We start from the raw sequence: 22,837 nt of genomic DNA, 5'->3' as shown, positions 1-22,837 counted from the left end.
ATCATAACAGGTGATGAAAAATGGGTTTACCAATATCATGTCGAAACTAAGACTCAATCATCCCAGTGGAGGAATTCTGAATCGCCAAGAACAAAAGAGTGCAGTCGAATGTGAAGGTTATGCTCACCGTTTCTTAGATTATAATGGTATAGTGCATCATGAGTTCTTGCTGCTAGGTCAAACTATTAAGGAGTACTACCTACAAGTTCAACGCAGTTTGCGTGAAGCAATCTGGAAAAGAAAAACTAAATAAATAAATAAATTCCTGGATTTGTGGTGAAACAATTCATGGTCTTTGTACCATGATAAATGGAGCTGCTCACATTTCATGTTTTTTTTTCCTTTTTTTTTTTTAAAATTTTTTGGCCAAAAACAACACTGTAATGATGCGTCAGCCTCCCTATTTGCCAGAAATTGCCCCGTGTGACTTTTTCTGATCCCAAAAATAAAGAGAATCTTAAAGAGCTATCCTATTACAAGCATAGATGAAATTAAAAGCACATAGCTGAAAAGAGCTAAACACTATCCCAAAGATCGAGTTCCAGAGGTGTTTTGGGGATTGCAAGAAGCGCTGGTAGTGTACATATAATGGGGATCATTTTGAAGGGAATAACATTAATGAAATAAACTTATTTCCAAATAATGAAAATTCTCAGTTACTTTATGTACACACCTCATACGCTATTTATGAATATAGATAGGAAACTTAATATCAAATACATGCATAAATATAAATATTAATGTCTGATCTTTATGTTGTAATTTATATTTTTCTGGTAAAAAAAAAAGGAAAGTCTGTCCCTATTATTAGTCAAAATTTATAATTCCTCTTCACTGAGCCCCTAAAGAACAACAGTAAGAATAAACACTAATATATATTTCCCCAATGTTTTTATTTTATCATAAGCAACCAATTTTAAAATTAAATCACAGTATAACTAGCAAATATAGGCTATAATAATTCCAAGACAGTGCCAACTTTGATTTATGGGATGCTTGTGGAAACCTAAGTTAAGTGGTTGGGTTAAGTTGACTCCACTCAGATGACTCAATTTTCTTCATTGTATAGAGCTAAAACAAGTAGTTTGTGAAAAAGTAAACTTTTATACAGATTTTTAATATATACATCACAAAGAGTATCCAATTTTAATCTCCAACATGAATTTCAAATACTTAAACATTACTTTATTTACCGGATTACTTATTTTGATGATAAAAGATTTCCCATAGTCTCACCCAACAAATATACTGCTTGTAATAATTATCATTTAAATTTTTTAATGTTCTTTTTTAACCTATCCTACAATGAATTAATGTTAAATATGAAATTATCAAGTAAAGAATTCAGTAAACCTGATCAGATTAAAAACACAAATGAACTACAATGCATTATGTGACAGTAAAAAAATAATCCTTCACCAAATCTATCACCTCCTAAAGTCGCATCACTGTATTAGTGTGATGCTTTATTGTGAAGTTAGATTGGTTTGCACTGCATCCACAAGGACTTGATGACAAACATTCATGAATAGGACTTTAGTTATAAGTTAACATGATAAGTTTTTCATAAGTGACTAAAATAAAATTTTAGAACTATACTTGATGTGGAAGTGGTACTACCCACTCACATCAGTCCCACACAATGCTACGGTTACAACATACAGCCAATATTTTTGAAGTGGCCTGCTAAACATCTCAGATAACTAATTCTTAGTGGAAACAGGTAAAAAAGTGGTAAATAATAAAATAAACAATATTTTTGCATAAAAACTGATTTTATATTGACAAAACACTGAGCATATCCAGTCAATAAAACAGGAAATGATGTATTCTTAGACACCAGGGAGCCTACATTGTTCACATTAATATATAAACGCTTGTACAATATAGTAACATCATTTAACAATCAAGTAGTGAACAAAATATTTAAATTCATTGTCATACTTTTAAAGCACAGAACATTGTGGCATCCCTAGTCACATTTATTAGTACATCATTAGATTAAAAAGTTCCAGTCTTAGAAAGATATATTTTATTATAGTTAGTAGTTGATTTAATGAACTCATGAATAGATACTTAGTTTGTGACATTTGCACACACTTTTAAACTCTTGAGAGCCATACGCACCGGCCAGCCAGCCACCGAGTGGGGGGTTTGCACACGTGTAGTCAACTGTTTGGTCCTCTGAGATATGGCTTGTGTTGTGAAACAATGGCTGCCCTGCGTCACTCAGGCAAAACATGTGCTACACCACAAACCATCCAAATGGCAAGCCTAAGAGTATAGCTGGACACTTATATAATACTTACTCCAAGCATTATATGGTGCTAAGCAACATGAAATCTTGGTGCTTAAAACAAACATGATACACACACAATATGAATTAGGACAATTGCCAGTAAAGAAATAAACATACATGCATAAACAGCGTACAAAAAAATTATACACATAAAGAAATGAACTACATACATTGTTATTTATAATTGTTTATATTATTAAAAACATTAATGGATTGTGAGAAACAGCACTGAGGGTATTTGCTTGCCTGGGCAGTTCGGGCTGTTCGAGCATTGCGCCCATTCCGACTATTTGCCATGCTACCGCATCCACGACGACAAGAGTGGGAAATAACACGCTAGGTACAGGTATTGAAGTTTACTGCCTCTAGTTTTGCTTTGCTTTGGCCAAGCTCCACATTGCCAAGCAGGGAACATACTTTAACACAAGCACACACGTGCAGCGTCAATCAGAGGCACTTTAAGAGAAAGATCATGCCATAACCCATCACTATGAAATGCACTGGTACCGATGTTGCACAAACTCTTCACTAGCAGCAAGATCACAGATCAGTAAAACACGTGTACTAGTTGAATACCCTATTGTAATACCCTCGCATTGGATGGATGAAAACTGGGACATTGTCCTAGTGGCACGCCATTTGACCACCTTTATTATATTTACAGCGTTCATAGTCTCGTATTTACAACGTACAAATACGTCAAGTTGGAAATAGCTTGTGATCAACACCGGACCTCGAACATAGAGTCTGACTGCGGTCCGGGTGGCCGCCATCACGGGTTCGACTCGGCTGCCATTATGTTATGAACCTGTTCCAACTTGTATGCCAGCCTTTGCTTTTGAGAGAACTCGTCCTCTTCTAAGGTAACCGTCAACTGTTCATTGTATTTCACAGCATAGGTGTAGAGTTCGTGAAGAGCACAATTTGTATTGAACTCGGACGTATGCAACTGAAACAAAAATGTGAGTAACCCAGGTTAAAAATTACACTGTACGGCAATCACTAATATACACACTATCACACCACAATTTCTTGTCGTAAATTTATTTCAACAAGAGGATTCGTGAAAAGAAATTTCCATGACTTTTTCATGCCTATTTCATAATTAATCAATTTTTTTTGCCTGAATCAACACATTCAAACTTATTATGCTTTCGTAACAAACCAATTTTCATTTTACTATTCCCAGTTTTAGAAAACAATCTATTAATAAGACGTGATTTTTTATTGTGGTACAGAAGATTTTTATAAATAATTGACTATGTGAAAAAACCATTCATGACTTAAATATTATTTCGAAAGTAAAAATGTTGGAGAATTTTTGTTATTTAATGAACTTTATTTAGTAGCCTTCGACATTTTGAAACCACGAGCTATTCGTTGATTTTTAGTGATATTTTTTTTAATGAATGTAAATCTCTTAAATTATGGAGTATGAGGATTAAAAAAAAAATTTTTAAACACAAATTAAAGTTGTTTGCTATTCATGGATATAGTCTGGAGCGCAACACTAATCTTATTTTTCAAATTAATAAACACTGTCAAAAAGCAAGCAAGGCGATACGAGAATTTGATCTTGTTGATGTATGTAGCAGTAGGCAGTCCCCTGCCTTGCGGAGACCTTGTTCGCAGATAAAGCAGCAACTGGACTTCAGCAGATACAATGACAAAAGCACCTCCCCTTTACTTCTTCCTCTTCCCCACAAGAAGATTAGATATTTCGCTCCGCCCATCCATTAGCTGCAGCATGTGACCAGTAGCCCAGCGTGATAAATTTTTTTATTAGGGAGGCCCCTTAAAATGATGGTGTTTGGTAACATAATTTTTACCAAAAAAAAATTAAAAGTCAAACACAGAAAATCTAATATTACTCAATTTCAAATCTAATCAAAATCGGGAAGACCAAAGCACATTTATACATAGACACAGATCTATGTACAAACAAGTAGATGATCTCCAAAGCATATATTCCTTAGAAAAATATGCTAAAAACAAAGAGCATTTTTCAAGACAGCAATTCCAAAGCCATCATGTATATGCGAGTACGCGCAGAATCGGAAAACATACAAGATGATTCTGAGCAAACGGTACTTACCAATGATTAGTGAGCACCTATTAGATACTTGATCCTTAATGCACATTTCATACAATTACATTACCTACGTAGGGTCATTAGAGAAGAAATATCCTTTGAGAACACCTAAATCACCTAAACTTAACACTTGGAGGCGATGTACGTAAGGAATAGAAAGTAAAAATGTTATGCAGTTTGCTTGGTTAGTTTCTTCACAATGACGAGTTTATTTTGCCTTCGCTGTGTACGGCTGGCTGGCCAGGCAACGTCTCAGCTCGCTCCCACTCCGGCCCACTATGTCTCACACATGTCGCCAATGAATGTGCAGCAAGCGGGAATGGCGTACTTACTTACATTAGCAAAAACATTGTAAAAATGTACTAGAATTTGTACCATGGCTCTGCTTTACTACCACTCAGCCTAACATTGATCCAAATAAAAGTGTATCTGCCATTTCACTCTTACAAATACAAACCCAAATTCAATATGCCTTTAAACTTTCAGGATAGAAACATTTAGCATAACATAATTCAGTCTAAAATCTTTCAGACTAAAATAGTTTGACCTAAATGCACTCAGCCTAATTTTAGACTGAAATTATTAATGTTAAGTGTTGCATGCCAGATGCATGACCTGGATTTGAACCCAAGTGCTTTGTTAGCAGTGGCGAGGCGTGAGGTTTACATGAGGGGAAGCAATAACTCCATTCACACCAAAACATGATGAGGATGGGGGGGGGGTCTGGGGGCCCTCCGCCGGGAAAATATGGATTTCAAGGTACAAAATGGTGCTATTTAAGTAGTTTTCTTAACTGAACATTGACTATTCCACAGATAGAAAAATCGACATTTTTTTAAATACATTATTTTTGAAAAATAATGATTGACTTACATTATTCTGATAGTAAAATACCTACTCTACATTACTTATATACTAAGTGGGAGTGTAGTATCATCGTACGCCCACAAATCCCCCACGCACTGCCAGCCAACAGCCCGCGGGAGAGATGCGCGCGCCCCGAGAGACGACCGCCGACTGAAACGCGACATCGCCACCTGCCGTGCCGAACTGTACCGGACATAGCCGAAGCAGTCGGCGGAAAAATTCCACCGTCTGCTTCGGCCATGTTCGCTCTAGTTCGGCAAGAAAGCGTTACCTTCGTAGCTTCTACCGCGTATTTTTCCAGCCAATCCCCTCCCTGAACCTTTGTACCATGCCACCCCCCTTCCGAAAGGAAACTACTGCGGCAGCCTTCCTGCTGAAAGCGATCCTACCAGCGCTTCTAAACCTAGCAACGCTTCTAAAACAGCATGTTTTTGTGTCAACGAGTTCTTTTTTTATAGCGCACAGCGCACAGTATTGGGTCCCAAGAAGATAGTGTAAAAAATACGTACACCTAACTGCACGAGCCAAAGTAAAATACTATTCTGAATAAAATATTTATTTAAAAAATACAATGTCTGGAAACTGCCTGGGCAAGCACTGCTTGCCTTGCTTGCCCTGACGAGACGCCACTGTTTGTTAGTGAAAGTTCTACCTCACTCTGTAGGTAAAAATTCACTTCATTATGCATGGAGGTTAAGATGATGACAGCTCCAAGAATACAGGGGGTGAACCACTCATTTACTGACTCTGTGCTTGTTGCATTATGAAACAGGGGCTAGTAATCCTAACCTTATGAATTGTGACAAAATATATTGTTTGAAAATGAGCAATGTACTACACGCCCAAGCCAACTGTGGTCCCGAGGAGGGGAGTGACGGGAGCGCTAGTGTCGCAGTGAGAGGGGTGGGGAATGAGGAGGGGTTGGCAGTAGGGGAATACCGTTAGCTGTGGAAGCAAGGAGTATACACATGCGTTCATAAGTATACGCAACATGTAAGCATGATTACCTGGTTGAAACGATTGCCATGAAGCGCAGTTGTGCAGTAAGAAATGTTGTGATAAGCTGAAGGTACATCTAGAGACACTTCTGAGATAAAACAATATTTATCGATTTTATTTTAACTGCAGCCAATATCTATTCAAAATCTACTTTAATAGTAAATTGATGTAATAACTATCAAGTTTTTTTTACATTGTTATAAAATTTCTTTCGTACGTCGATAAAGAAGTATCACTTTAAATTATAAATAAACCAAACTAAAAAGTAGAAAATAAATAATAGTTTAAAAAAACTAAAAAAACACGCTTTATATATAAAACCAAACTAAAAAATAGAAAATAAATTTTAATAAATTTGAATTAAGAATAGTCTAAAAACTTTTAATAAATATAAATTAATAATAGTGTATATAAGAAAATAATGTATTTTATTTAAAAAAAAGCGTGGGGTGCATGGTGTCAATAGTTATAAATATTTTATTGACATATATGAGTAGAAGGATGATCATTTCAATAATATCTAAAAAAAAAACACCCGTTGCTTTTTTTAAAAATAAAATACATTTTTTTCTTATATACACTATTATTAATTTATATTTATTAAAAATTTTACACTATTATTAATTCAAATTTATTAAAATTTATTTTCTATTTTTTAGTTTGGTTTTATATATAAAGCGTGTTTTTTAGTTTTTTAAACTATTATTTATTTTATTTTCACCAGCCTGCTCATTTGCTTTCATTCGACGTAAATATTTGCCCCTACAAGCAACAATTTCATTGCATTCCATTAATATTTTCCATTTATTCTTGCATTTTGTGAACCGGAAACCCAATTTATGCAGGATTTTTCACAAAGTTTCTTTTTGTCCAGGGAAATTGATTTCTTCTTGTAACACTGTAAGAAGCTTATTAAGTGTTAGAACCTCTTCTTTCACCGTATAAAATTGTTTTACGGTGCGCCGTATTACCCCAAGGTCCAACTCATGAACCGTTATCTTGTTACTACTTGCTTTTCTTTTCTTTACTGTTATGCGCAAAATTCCCCCACTGATAGCGGCTTCTTTACTTTATTTTCTAATTTTGCATATTGTTCCTTTCGATTTCCCTGTCGCTGCGGTCACACGCTTTGTTGCATTACATAATGGATGGGTAAGTTTGCCTGATGCCTTCTCCTGATCACAAAATGCAATCACATTGCTAATCACTTCCCTGCACTGGCTATGTATAGTTTTGTGTTTTGTTGTACTGCCCGATGCCATTTGTCAATACACGTTATATTAAAGTCATGCACGCTTCGAAAGCTTGCTCCGCTTTCAAAGGATCCGTGAAATACTTGAACACCGATACGCCCGTGTCCGCGCACTGTGTCGTGACTTATGGTAACAACTCTACTTGCCGTCCCACCCGCGACATGACGCGCTTCGACCATTGAGGCGGACTAGGGAAAGGGAGGGGACAGTGTGGCGGAAGGGATGACGGCGGAGGGAGGGGTCAGTCTGACCTTGGGTAGTTCACATTTTTCCCGGGACCACAGTTGGCTTGGGCGTGTAGTATATGATGCTACTACATACAATTTTAAAGGAATAACATTTCTAAGAAACATTTCAATCTTCAGACACTTAAATACACTTCTACAAGCGTGTATTAACTACATTGATATGTGAACAATCAGTTTAAAAAATAACTACAAGTGAACAATCAGTTTAAAAACTAACTATACATGAGAAAAAAAACCACACACACACCTATGCACGCACGCACACACACACACTCTCATTGTCACACAAACCCCCCATTTTTAATTGGTAAAAAAATGGCATATTTAGCCTTTTGATGTGATAACGTCTTATAAATCGATGAACGCCTGCTGCACGCACGAAAAAGCACGACTCATTGTCACGTTCCACCTGAGCAGAGCATGCAAGAACCGGCCAACCACCGTGCAAGATAATCTTCTATAATATCAAACAAGTTAAGGCGGGCTTTTTGAAAGCAGCAATTTAAAAAATTTGATATGACGTTATGACGTAAAATTATCATCCGTAAACCGACTTTACAGACAACCCCCTTTTTTTAACACATGATTAATTTTACTGTAAAAAAAAATGGTTGTCTGTAAAGTCGGTTTACGGACGATAGTTTAACGTGACGTCATAACAAAACATTGATGAAATGATTGATCCAGAAGAAAAGGAAATATATTCAGCCTGAGACCGAGCCGTAATAGGTTTTTGCAAACAAACCATTTAGGCATTAAAAATATTATATTCTTTGAGGAAGAATTTTTTTTAAATTTTTCTATCTTTTGCATGATAAAATCTACCTCTGCATACTTTTATGAATAAAATTGAATCATTTTTATTGAATCATCAATATTTTTTATGGATACAAAGAAGTGAAATGAAATGTGCAATTGAATTAATAAATTTGCATTCATTAATTCAAATATATTTATTACTTTTGAAATGTTGTGTGCGCCGTATTTATTTTTACAAGTACAAAAAAAAAATTCGCAGCAGCTGGGTTTCGAACCCACAACCTTTAGTTCAAGAGTTATGTACGCTAACCACACGCCCACGAGGCCATACTAAAGAAATGTAGTTTCAGATGTTATATATATGTTTATAAAAATTTTGTTCACGGTAGGGGAATAACATTAACACAATTTTATAACAAATACGCATCCCAAATACACCAAACTTATTTATAATGTGTTACAATATTTTTTAAAACATTGTGCAAAAGATCCCGGGTGTAATTTGAATTATTATGTGTAACTGTAAAACACCATTGTTGGTTCAAAACGTATTTGAATTTTCAACATTACTTTTAAATAACAGTACCGATCGATTGTGCTGAAAATCGTTGGACGATCGTTAAATTACATAATATTAATAATTAAAATGACGAAAATATGATTGAAAAGTCAAATCGATGGTTGTTCCAATCGAGTGGAAGAGAGATGCCACGCATGCCTACAATGAGAATGAAGAGAGATGCCACGCATGCGTCAATGAGCAAACAGGATACATCCGTAGTGGGACATCCGTAGTGGGACACTTTTTCGTGCGTGCAGCCGGCATTCATCGATTTATTAGACGTCACGTCAAAAGAAAATAAAAAAATTAAAATTTTTTTCAAGAAATATTTGTAATGCCAATCTTGACTAAATAATGTAACAAAAGCAACAATGTTAAATGATATTGTTATATCAAATAAACTGTATTTTTAGTCATATAAAAACTATAGAAACATAAACTAATATGCATATTACCCGAGATTCTTCTGCAAGCATTGCATTCATGTCTTGGTCAGAAATTGCTTGCATTGTCTTAATATCACAGTAGTAACGTTCCACCCACTCTTTGTACACAGGAATGTCTTTTGCATAGAGCAGCTTGGAACTTGGAGAATCCTTACCTAAAGTACAAAACAAAAATCCTTAGTGTGTTCTTGATGTTACACAGTTTAGATACTTTTCTGAACTAACAGCATTTTGATATATACTTACCCAACCTATGGTCGGATGTGGAACAAGAGTCCATGAATGTCTGTGCTACGACTGACAAACAAGAATCCACAATATTTGACTTGTGAATGTCAAAAACAAAATTTGGATTCTTTATTAAATTCACCCAAAATCGTAATGGTAAACTGAAACAAAAAATACTTCAAATATCAGAAAAACTTCTTCATACAACCATAGCTAAAATATTTATAAACAAACAGTAGTGGACACAAAATTTAATATAATAAGTCCCTGTTAAGAAGTTGTTCAAGGTACTTACACATTTAGACTTTCTAACAGGCTAAAATTTTTAAACTTATTATGCAGGACATTTCTTAAATGCTATTTTCTTAAGTAAGTCTTACTGAACAAAAAAAAAAAAACTTTATGTATTTTATCATCAACAAATGATTTCTGTTTAGCCAGAAAAAAATTTAGAATATGTATTTTCCCTTATACTCAAAAACAGCACTGCTTCACTAATAGGCACTTTAACAAGTCAGTATTGCTGGCCACTACAGTTGTTTAATCACGCTTGGCAATTAATGTCAACATGTTTTAAATGATAAAGTGCCTTTTTGAGGCCTTAATCATGCGAAACAGTACCCAAACAGACAAACCACGCCCCATTCACCACCATAGGGTCCCAAGGCAAATACCTGCACTCAAAGATAAGCAGGGTTGCCACATCAACCTTGAGTTGCAACAGTCAGCACAAACTGAAATTACCCTGTGTAGTAAAAGTGAAGCAGCCACTATATTTTAAAGGCACAGAAATGAACCATTTCCCAGTTCTTTATTACTATAACAGATCTGCTTGGATGCTGCAAGCTATTTTTAAATCAATGTTTTATTCAAAATTTGTACCACAAGGTTCTGAAATTATGAAATCAGAAGGTTTGCCCATAATAGGAGTGCTTTTTGTAGACAATGCTCAATGCATCATCTCATCCACATGAAACTGAGTTGAAATTGGCAGATGAAAACATTTTTGAATCTTTCTTGCTTCCAAATGTAACATTGCTTATTCAGCCGATGGATCAAGGAGTGATAGCAACACTGAAAAACATTACACGCGAGAACGTTTAGGCTTACTGCTTGAAAAAAACACAGCAATGGTGGTATTTGTAAATGTAGGAATTTAAAAGAAGTTGTTAAGATATAGGGAATGCTCGCAAACCTAAACTTCACTTGTTCATGATAGAAGATATACTGTGATGTAGAAGATTCAGCTGTTTTCCACGGCTTTGATAACAAAGACAAGATGGAAAAGCTTCCCAAGTCACTTCTTGTAAGCATGAAAATACGGAACAGTTTTCTAAAGTAGATAAGGAAGACATTGGAGAGTGGCCGCAAGCTGATCTCATACTTCCTGGCTACCAAATGAAAAGTGAAGATGAGATTGTTACTTTAAACACTTAGCGGAGCAACAGATGATGAGGTGCAGTGATGATTAGGATGATGGGGAAAAATTAATACCAGCTAAATGTGTGACTCAACAAACTGTGACGGATTCACCCCAGAAACACTTGTGCAGGTTTTATAGCAACAAGAGGACAATGAATTCTCAGACATCTTCACTTTGATAAGAATATGGTTGATTATTAACTAAAAAATAAACAAATCACAACAGAAAAAAGTAACAGACTTCTATAAGAAAATCTAGTGTACTGTAATTTCTTTAAGAAACTTAAGTGTCCTGTGAATAACTTAAATGTTTTCTTTAATTCCAGTGTAATATTTAATAATATAAACTGTGTTTCTGCATTTTGAAATGATGTTGCTCAGAGTAAAAAGTAAACAAGACCTTGTTAAAAAAAATTAATCTTTTGTTTTAATAATGGACTACTACCATATATAAAAATTACACATCACACATAGCAATGAACCATCCAGCTCCTATCAAACAGCAGCTGCACAGCTCTAGGCTTATCTGGCAGCCTAGCAGTGCCACTGATCTGGCAACACTGTAGTAACCAAACATGGTGTAGCTCTCTACCACACCCTCTTCCCTTTTACACATCCACTGCTACTGCTTAAAGGAATGGCGGACATCTTGCATATTGTGCTTCGTGATTTTGTTTTTCTGTAAGAAGACGTTGCAATGATTGCTGAAGGTTTACAGTAGCGATATCTACCCCTGCTGAAATAAACCTTAAATGATTTTATAAAGCTCAGGATATGAAAACTCATGCCTTGGGTAGAAACAACGTTTCAGAAAATTGTACATGCGATTGGAGGGGCGAAAATTGGTTTGAGTGAAGGTGTTATTGCAATAAAAAGTTTATTTAAAAGGTAAGAATCTATAGCACGTTCTTCCTCAGCAATTTTCAATATATTTTTTTTATAATCTTTCTAACATGGCATTGATTTCAGTCGTCCGTGACCAAGATATTTATGGCACTTCACTAATACATACTATTCAGAGTTAATCCATAAATAAAATATTTATTACCCAGTATATTTAGATAATTGTATTAATGACAGAGAATTGTACTGGAAATATTTAAAATTTTGTAATACCCCTGAAGCAAAATCAAAGAATGGTGCAAAAACATAACCGAAGAGGTTAACATCGATACCAAGAATTCTAATTTGTGCTGAAGTTAGCTCTATACGCTGGATCTATTTACCGCTTGGTGCATCATTGTACTGAGAGTTTAGAACAACAGCCTACTTGATTTCACGTAACTAAAGCAAATTGTCCCCGTTTTTATTTTTTACATCAAAATATGCAATGATGTCGATGACGATAGACCTAACGACTTTCCTACAGGTATCTACTACTATTAAAAAAAAATACACGAGTCGACCACCATTCAGGAAGCATCAGTCTTTCTGAGAGCCTCCAATATGTGGTTTTCAAGGTATCTGTCACAAACATTAATTTTTACCCATCCACTTTGGCCATTGGTAAAGATAGAGCTAATACATAAGGGCCTTCCTACAGGTGTCTACCACCAATAAAATTAGAGAGGCAATCACTGTACAGGTTGCACCAGGGCCTCTGGGGTCTCCAATGTGTGGTTTTCGTGGTAACTTAAAAGGTAATTAAATATTTTCAATAATTACTTAATTCAATAATAAACATTTAAAAGTAATGTGAGGCTTTTAATCAACAGCAATATTAGTGATAATGAAATCCCGACAAATGGCCAAATTTTAAAAGAGATAACTAAACAAACAGCGCATAACCTAAGTATGTCATTTTAATGATTTTTTTTTATGTAGCAACTATCAGAACTATTTCCCTTTTATGAAGTTTTCCCTGTTAAAAAGTTTTTATCATCCAGTCCCTTGAAAAACATTAACAGGGTTTTACTGTATTAATGGAAACATAACAACTTCACGTTAAAATAAAGAAGCATACCATATATTCTGTTTCCTTTCCCCGCTTATACTTTTCTCCTCCCCTCTTTTATTGATTCCGCCCAAAGACACGCCAGTATCCTATCTTTATGGGAGAGATAGAGGGGTGAAAAGAGCAACAGAAGTACTACTGGTTAGACAAGACTTTCCCAGGGTCTTTTTGATAAGCTGGAAGAATTTCCTACCTTTCATTTCAACACACTTCTCCTTGTCAGCTTCATAAGTTAAATCTTAAACAGTTCACAACACACATCAATTACCAGAACTGAGGGGTAAAAGCACACAGTTCAGAGAACACCTATACTGTTTCATGAAAGTTCTAAGCGTTTGTTTTAAGAAAAACACTGTGCTGTAATTACAAACAAATTCATTAAAACATACTGTACATTTTAGTGCGAGAAACCAGTGAATTTCTGAAAGTCAAAGGAATTATTTGTTCGCCTAGCAAGTTGGAAAGAGATTAGTCGAAAAACTTCTCGTCATGCCAGGTACTGCATCAATTAAGCTATTTTGTTTTTAAGCGCTGTTGACAGCTTAGTTGAAAAACTAAACTTCGTACCTACAAACAGCATAATTTATACCATTTTTGAGTGCTGTTTATGGGCAAAAATCCCTAGCGGATGTGAATGTGACATGTGTTAGGATAGGTATGGGTTCCACGCGATTAGCCATAGGGGGAGGAAGTCGCTATTAAATTTCTTTTCTTTCTTCTCTCAAAGCCATAATAACTTATATTATATTTATTAATGGTAAAGATGGTCATGTGAGCCTTAAAAATATTCATTTTACCAGGAAGGACTATACACACTGTGTGGTGTTCTGGCTTATGTCGCTTGCAGTATGCGAAGAGTGGCTAAGGGGAAGAGGGAGAGGACAGGAGGATATTGACAGTTTCTTACGTGGAAGGTTGGATGAGATGGTTGTCTCTGGGAGGGATGAGCCTTAGCCTTGAAGAATCTAAACCAGGGGAGGGAGAGGTAAGCCATACAATCTCATGGTGCCGCCGCTGTCGCCAGCCTAGCCGGACGAGTTCTGCGTGCTCCCACTCACGTTGCAGAAGCTACTGCCGCCACATTTTTAAAAGGAATGCCCAATTTTTTTTGTTATTCTTATTGGAACACAATTTAGAGTATTACAACCCACACAAACTATATGCTGTGCATTAAAAACTAATATATTTTTGTTTCAACATTATAGAATTTTTTGAAGGTTCCTGAGAATGCATTCGCAAAATCACTGCTTTGTTAAATCAGGGGCTTATAAAATCGGGGTTATAGTGTATTTAATCATATAAACATAGACAAACATTATAAAGTTGTTTAAAGATTACCATAAATTCACCAACAATGTATTTTAGGGAGTAGTTGCATCCTTAGCTCAAATACAACCAACCTCCAGCATCACAAAATAAAATGGATAACACACAACTTTTTTTCAAATTCAAAAGCACTAAAGCATTGTGTACAAGGTGGGCAGAAGTTTAGAGTTGTAAATGTTTGCCAACCATCACTAATTACAAACAATTGTACTAGACACATAATCACCTATTGCTTTTCCATGTATGAACAACTTCTGGATCTGATATGCCATGCTGCAATGCTTGATCATCCAGAAAGTCAAACATATACTTAATTGCTAATGGCAAGGCACTTCCCCGATGAGCAGTACTGAATATTGTTTCGAACAAGTCATCCACAAATTTTTGCAGCGTACCCTGAAAAACAAATGCAAATAATGAGAATATATTAGGAGGTGAAAGACAAAATATATTCAAGCCATCATTAAAATTTAAAATAAAAGGCTTTACCTTGGTAGCCAGAAGTCTGGTGAGGTATATCTCAGAAACCATTTTATTCCCTCTTTCTCCTTCTTTCTGAGCATCAGAATCATGGTGTTTAACAAGATGCCACACCTGAAAGAACACAAGAATGTAATAAAATGCTGAGAAGAGCGGTGCTGAAACGCTATGTGACTACTGGCAACAGTGCACACCTTCAATCCCCCATCGTGGTCATGGTTGAGTGGCGACGTGGCTCGACTCAGGGGAGGACTGGCAGAGCTGAACTTTGACAGATTGAGAGTTTCGTATTTGTGCGACTTATCCATTTTGTCTGGCAAGATTGACAAATTGTAAAATGATGTTTGTTTAGGCACTAGGTTCAAGCATCCTCCATCTGGTACCTGTAACACATGAAGAATAAAATATTTTATAGATTGACCACTTTTTCGGGCATTGTGTTTCTTTTTGGCTATAACCGACAGCAAACATGAAGAACTTACTCTGTAATGGTTTAATGTATTCCTCTTTTTCCACTCGCCTTCTGTTTTTGTGGTGCTGTCTTCATCATAGAGAATCAACCTTCCTGAAGTGCCTGTCCGCCACTCTGGAACACACGTTTGTTTTGTAGTAAAACTGAAAAAGCTTGCATTTGCATATGGGTCAGAATTACACACCCACACACTTGAAACAAGATAAAGAGTGTTGCAAAAAAAAAAAAAAAAGTAGCTCTCCAAAGTAAATAACAACAAATAAATTAAATTCTGGTTATTTTATATGTTTCCAATCAAGCAGCCGACATAATTTCATTCAGCACACATCTCTTCATTAATTATAGTGAACCAACTTATTAAATTAGAATATATACAATCCAAATTTTAAAAAATTCACATAAACATTAGTACAAATAGAACGTTTGAACAAGTTTAGGGTAACCTGTGATAAACATTTAAATTTATAAGAACTTGTCATATAAAGAGAATTCACACAAGATATCATAAGATGGCTTGTTAGCCAGTCTTAAGATTTTTAGGACTTTCAACTGCAGATTATTTTTATCTCCATGGACACTACATAAGAACTCTCTATTTTTTCTCATCTACTGGGTTTGTACTAACACTACAAACATTGACTTTGCCAATCAAAGTGCTTTCATTAATGTACTGATGCAGTTTGGATTGTGGCAAAGCCAACTCCCCAATCCCTCGACTCGACTGTGCAATCTTGAGGTCATCTTTCTGCATGAAGCAATATCACTGTATCTGTTGACAATTCAGTAAGTAACTTATTAATTCATTCGTTATAATTTAATTTTAATAGCTTTAATTTCCAACTGTGATAAAGTTGCCCAACTAATGAATGTGAATACATTTTGTTTTACATGTCTGTATAAAAATATTGTCGCGGCGTGTTTTTCTGCGATTGTTTTTATTTGTGTTGCTATGTATTTTTCTTAAGAACAGTAGAATGTTTTGGCAGTTATTTGGAGTTTTGGTACAACTTTGTGCTAGGGCAGTTGCGTTCAGACAATAGCTACACGAGAGTAGGTCGCGTTGTGCATTCTTCGCCACGTTTCACTCGGCTATTGCGTGATAGGGATGTGCAGCTGGCTCAGCCCAGTTGGCATTCGGCCGTGCATTGCGAGAGCCTTGCAGCACGCCTCCGATCGAGCGGTAGCCCGGAGCGGCCGTTGCTGCGATGGCGAAAATGGGTGGTAGGTGAGGGGAGCGCGTAACAACACAGACTGCTGCCGCAGTGCGTCCTCCTTGCAGGGGCAGTTGCCTGGCCGCACCACATTTTTTCCTTCTTCTGGTTTTGGCTATTATGCTAGACAGGTCGTCTTAAATTTTAAGTTAAGTGTGGTGAAGGCCCTCAAGGAGGCTGACAAGATGTAGCTGCTTAAAGATAAGTATCCGTCAACCCCAACATGTAGTTTTAGGCATTTCAACCCTTAATTTGTAAAAGTGACTGCAGTGACTGAAGTTGTTCCGTCGTTGCGTTTCAGTATCCTCGAACGTTGTTAAGTTTGTTTAGGAATGGGCAGATGCAAGATGTTAGTATCAGTCTAAACAGTCTAAACAAAAGTTTGAGATAAAAGTAAATTAACAGTACAATAAAAGCTATTCAAAGGTTGAGGGGCTAGCAGGCCTCGCTTAATCAGAAATCATTTTATCTTCTGAACGAATGGTTGCCTGATCGTGTTAGAAACTTTTTTTTTTGGAAAAGAAAGGAAAAAAAGAAATCAGTTAAAAACATTAATGCTGAATAAAAATAATTGTAGTCCTCAACTTACTGTGAATTATTCTTATTTAAGTAGTATTTCCTGTTCAGGTCAATCTTGTTGGTCTTTATAGGACTTCTACTACCTGGGTTTTTCCACCCTGACAACTTAAGGGTTTTATTTAAATTATTGGTTGATGAGTTGCTGTCCACAGTTCTGAAAGCATTTCTGGTTCCCCTCTTGTATACACCCCTGTGCTAGGAAAATGTGCAGGCACCCCTATTGCCTAGTGAGGTGAGGCTCACTAAATTCCAGGGTGGTGGAGGCTCAAGTGTGAATATGTTCGGAGTACATAATGGTCAGACAGAGAGGATTGCCTTATTTCCACTTACTCTTAACTACCTAACAGACTTTTATCATCCATCCTTTCATTTCGTTATCATTTTAATCACATCCTCATTTTCATCCTCCCAAATTACCAAGGGATTCGCTTTATAGCATCCCGCGTTTACATTTGATGATACAATATATATAAGTATGTATGTGTGTATGTATGTATGTTTCTGTGACTATACTTGAAGGCTCCCAAAGCTGTTAATAGGAACATACAGCTCAAATAAATAAATATATAAACAAACACATAAGCCACATTTAAAAGTATAATAATTTTTCCATGAAGTTGAGGTGTTTCTTCAAATATTTTGAGTAGTGCCACTGCTCCGAGTCATTTTCCCCTGCCATCTTCTCGTAGACACCTGCCCTGCGTCGCTTCCCCTCCTGTCTGTGACATACCAGCCTTCTCCTTCCACTGCCATTCCCACTCCTTCTGTACTGGTCTGTTGATGCCAGCACGCCTGGTGGCATCTGGGGTTATCACCTAAGGTTAACTGGCATTCGCTGGGAAGCAAGTCGCTGTGAAGGACGACTTTAGCACGTTGATGATGCCGGCTAGCTAGTACTACATGCCTTACTCGTGTGGGGAAGCGAGTCCGTTGGTTGGGACTAGAGACAAGTGCCTTTTGTTTCCTTTTGTTTCTTAAATTCCCTTTAGGCTTTCTCTATCTAAACTATGTTCAATTAAAAAAGAATGTCTTTCTTTTGCTGAGATGTTTGTTCTGACAGCATGTTTGCAGTTCTCTGCTTCCCTGTTTTATTCTTTGTATTTAGTTCATGCGTGAGCCTTGGCCCTACTTTGTTCTAGTGTTTATTTGCAGCCATAATAACTTTCCAGTAAATTATTTGCTATTTGTATTTCGAGTTCATGCCTCTGTCCATAGGATGTTGTATAGCATTGTTTGTAATGGTAGGTTCAATTTAACTACGATAGCTGTATCATGCACTAGTGGTGTCATTTAACTACAGTGGAATCTCATTTTCACTTACCAGGTACAGTAGAACCCGTTTATAGTGAACCCGCCTATAATGAATTCCCGTTTATTGTGAATTTCCGTCTCAGTCCCGGCAAAATGATGTGAGGTTATGTATTAATTTATTGGATATAGCGCACAACTTTTGTCAATGTTGATACGTTTTCCCGTGTACCACGAACAAATTTTGCCGACATAATGCACATTTATCTCAAATATTTTCATACAATTACAAGTTTTTTCACAAAACGTCTATTCTGGATCACATTGAAGTTTTTCTCGGCAATACGCTACTCGATTGTCCACTGTTCAAATTATAAACAAGTCGTATTCGAGTGGCCTCGGTAGGCTACGTGTAGCCATAAATGGTGATCAGTTTGGTGAAAATAAAAAAATATTTTTCCCTGCATAATTAAAGAATGGACGAAAGCGTGTACATTTAATATGTTATCAAAATTAAACATAAATTACCACCACACAAATACGTATGTACATTATAGCAGCAAATTCAATATTTTTACGTCTCATTTTTATCGTTCACGTTTCGGACATTTTGATCGAGTAAGGTTCGTAAGACTACCACTAGATAGAACTCTGTGGACTAAATTTTTCCATAGAAAGTGAGAATATTTCGTTCCAAATTTAGCAACTGTGATACTAAATGATACGTAGTGATCTTTGATGTGCCAGACTCGTTATTTTTCGTTTATTTACTTTTGACGGTAAAAAGAATTTCGTGTTATTAAGCTGCAAATGTGCTTCAATAAGAAATACGTACATAAAAATGGGTGAAAAACGCGGTAAAAAACGTAAGGCATTATCTGTGCGAGATAACTGGACATTATTGAAAAGATAGACTCCAACCCCACTGTCCCGCACGTGTTAATAGCAAAGGAACTGGGAATTGCAACATCCACATTAAGTACAATACTAAACAAGCTGAACAATCTTCTTTATCAAGCTGCGAAAACGTCACAGAGTATTAAATGCCTGAAAAAAGGATAATACGCCGATGTCCAAGAACCATTAGGTAATAGAAAGTTTGTACATGTATAGTTCATTAAAAATAATATCTGCACTTTCTCATAAAACTGTTGCTTTGAGTATTTCCATTCGTTCTTTTCTTGGTTTAGGCCTATGTGTAGTTAAGATTTTGCTTTGGAGTATGTATTGCCAATATAAAAGTTTTCCCAGATATAACGTTTCCCCTCTATAGTGAACATATAAACTACTCCCTTCAGATTCGTTATAACAGGGTTCTACTGTATATACAAATTCTCACAATTAACTTTTTTTACTCTCACTGTCATTTTCCCTATAGTATGCATATTATTATTATTATTATTATTATTCATGTACTGCTATATGAGTCCCATTTACATCAAAGTTTATTATATGATCTAGTTCTAAAACATATTTTGAAATTGCATCTTACTTTAGTCCCTTTGCTTGATATTAGGTTATCCTTTTTCACCTGTAACTGCTTAAAAACTATTTCTGCTATTAATACATTTCATCAAGTACAGCTTAGTTTCGTTTTTTTAATAACTGTAGTCCACAACATCCTTTACCTCATATAAAAAACATACTTTAAAAAGTTTTTAACTGCAAGTTAAGAAAAATGAAATTTACAAAAAGTTGAAAAATACCTAAATCCAGATCATCTTTTCGTGGTCGCTGACTGTAAGGCGTGGCTCTGTATATTGTATCCAAAGCCTTTTCTTTCACTTGTGAAATGGTATCACAGTCAAGAACCTTAACTGGTACGTTATCTGTGTTTGGATCCAGCCCGCTCACAAAAACAGCTTGCTGAGATATGGATACATACACCGTCTGAAAACAATGTAACAATAGAAAATATGATGCATAAATTCTTTAGCCATGAAGCAGCACATAGTTTTCATGGAATGACTATGTTGGATCCACAACTACATAGAAATTTTTGGCAGAGCACAAATTTTGTCTTTTTGGGTAGGATAGATCTTGTAACTTTATTCTTCCCCAAACATAATTACTGAACTGTTTTTATTTAGTCTCAAGTATGTATATAGTCAATTACACTGTACACCAGGTTGTAAAACTATCCAAAATAATATCATAGCTACCATCACTGATGCAATACATAACCTAGATGCAAGCCCACTAGGTTATTGAGTTACATAAACAGTAATATAATTACCTACACTAATTAGCTTTTGAAATAAATATTAATGTTAGGAAAAAATGAATTGCACTAAAATTTGATTTTACAAAAAAAAAAATTTTAACTGTCATATGAGGGGTGATTTATTTTTTATGATACTATAATAGGTAAATTAAAGGAAAAAAATGTGTAACAAGTAAATATGTAAATAATTATTTCCAAAATGCTTAATATGCTACTTTAGTAAGGACATTTTAAATAAAGTGACCATTACCATTCACTTAAACATAACTATTTAAGGATAGGTAATAAGTGTTAACAATGTAAGGAGATTTACCAAGTTCTTGTAATAGATACAAAATTAAGAAAATGTAGTAACTTTTGTACACAATAGCAGATCACATAATCATTTTTCAATATAAAACACAAGCTAAATTTAACTCAGTTGTTTGGTTGAATAACCAAGTTGTATCAGGAAGAGAACCAGTCATACTCATTAAAAATAGATGGAAACTGTCGATGCACTGATAAGGCTTAGTTTTTGTCTGTAAAACAATGCACAATGCATGTGTGGCAGCTGACAATTTTCAGGCTTCCTTAAGCAAGACTGTTACAAGTTACATTCGGCACAAATTCACGAGGTATTATGGTACACTGCCGACAGTCTGAACACTTCCTAGGTGTAGTGCTTGTAAACATAACTTTATTGTTGCGCTGAGCTGCTGGCTCATCAGGGAGCACCTTATTGAAACTTCAGCCACGATCATCAGAGCACATCAGGCATGCTGATTACGTACCTTCTTGAGTTGCCATCGCTCTGACATTGTTGCTACCCCTGTGGTACTTGCCACCTGGTTCTATTTGTTCCGTGCAAGTACCTTCTTGGGTTGCCATCACTCCAAAATTGTTACTACCTCTGTGTGCTTCCCACGGTTGGCTGGTTTAAACCACAATGGTTTAAACCTTTAAACCAAATGGTTTTTATAAAAAAAAAGTTGGTTTTTAAATGAAAGGTCTGATTCCACTCTAATAGCAACAAAGTTAACTCATTAATGTTTCTTACGATTTACAGGAACAAAAAATTATATACTAATTGAGATCTTATCATTTAAATTATCTGAATAAGTAGTAAATTATATCCAGCTAAATACTCCTGTAAAATTAAATTAATTAGTGAATAGTAAACAGAGAGTAAAAAAGAGTAAATAAATAAATTTATTATTAAAAAAAAAATCCTATTTTGTGGGATCCCCAACTGTACTGTAAATCCCTATTCTGTGGGACAACATCCAGTCTATGGGGAATACTCTTCCTGTGGGGAAATACCCTTTCTGTGGTTAAGTCCCAGTCAGATGTTCAGATTTGCTGGATTTCAGTGCTTTGATTTATAACTTTTCTGGTTCAACATGAGTGGCAGAAAACGGGATGTTGTATTGCTTTCATTTGAACATGTTGAGAATCAAAATAACTTACACAATAAAAAGAGCTGGTCCAAACCACAAAAACCCGGTTTTTACAACAAAAAAGAAACACTTTTTTTGGTTAGTAAAAAAGGTTTTGTTTTCCAACCCTGGTTCCATTATTACACTGTTCCGCGCTCTGCAATTGTTACTTCTTCTGTGTAATTCCCACATTGATTCAATTTTTATGCTGTTTAGTGCATGACCGATGAGTGGGGTTTGTTCCCATACTAAAGTAGAAAACTTGAAATTTTTGTTTCACTGTTATATTGGTCATAGATTTATTCACAACAATTAGTTTTAGGTCTATGGTATGTATGTGAAATGTGGAGAGTTATCATTGTCTGCCAATTTCTCTAGATATTTTCAGAGTCATTACTTGAGCGAGTAGTAAAGTCGACATGTGATTTAATTGTATTTTATTCCTGTTTGTATAAATTTATTGTTTCAACATTTTAATTTTTTACATTTAATTCAATGAGTCTTCATTTACAAGGAATTAACTATTATTAAATTTAATAGCAGTTGTGTATGACTTTTTTAAGATTATTATTCTGAGTAGCCTACTTTCAATGTTTTTTGAAAATACAAATTATGGTAGTGTGTGTAGGGTGCTTCCTGGTATTGAACCCAAGCACACAGGTTACAAAAACATTTCATAAACAGCTATATGATAGATTCATATTTAATTTGTACTTAACAAATTTTTATTAAAATGCCATCAAAATTAAT

At 35.6% G+C, this 22,837-nt stretch overlaps 1 protein-coding gene across 1 annotated transcript in view; it reads right to left on the bottom strand.

Annotated features, from left to right (window-relative positions):
- Positions 1 to 1,756: 1,756 nt before the first annotated feature.
- The window catches only part of LOC134529614 (plexin-A1), a 97,698-nt gene continuing 76,617 nt past the window's right edge, over positions 1,757 to 22,837 (bottom strand). The window contains exons 20-27 of the mRNA XM_063363900.1: positions 20,152 to 20,335; positions 15,418 to 15,521; positions 15,130 to 15,318; positions 14,945 to 15,049; positions 14,682 to 14,851; positions 9,772 to 9,914; positions 9,535 to 9,680; positions 1,757 to 3,248 (exon numbers count right to left, since the gene is read on the bottom strand). Coding sequence (XP_063219970.1) covers positions 3,072 to 3,248; positions 9,535 to 9,680; positions 9,772 to 9,914; positions 14,682 to 14,851; positions 14,945 to 15,049; positions 15,130 to 15,318; positions 15,418 to 15,521; positions 20,152 to 20,335 — 1,218 coding nt within the window. The 3' untranslated portion in view covers positions 1,757 to 3,071. The remainder of the gene's footprint in view (positions 3,249 to 9,534; positions 9,681 to 9,771; positions 9,915 to 14,681; positions 14,852 to 14,944; positions 15,050 to 15,129; positions 15,319 to 15,417; positions 15,522 to 20,151; positions 20,336 to 22,837) is intronic.

Source organism: Bacillus rossius, chromosome 2 (genome assembly GCF_032445375.1).
Source record: "Bacillus rossius redtenbacheri isolate Brsri chromosome 2, Brsri_v3, whole genome shotgun sequence".
NCBI classification, from domain to species: Eukaryota; Metazoa; Arthropoda; class Insecta; order Phasmatodea; family Bacillidae; genus Bacillus; species Bacillus rossius.
The sequence above is the reverse complement of the archived record's forward strand: the minus strand, read 5'-3'. Positions and strand labels throughout refer to the sequence as shown.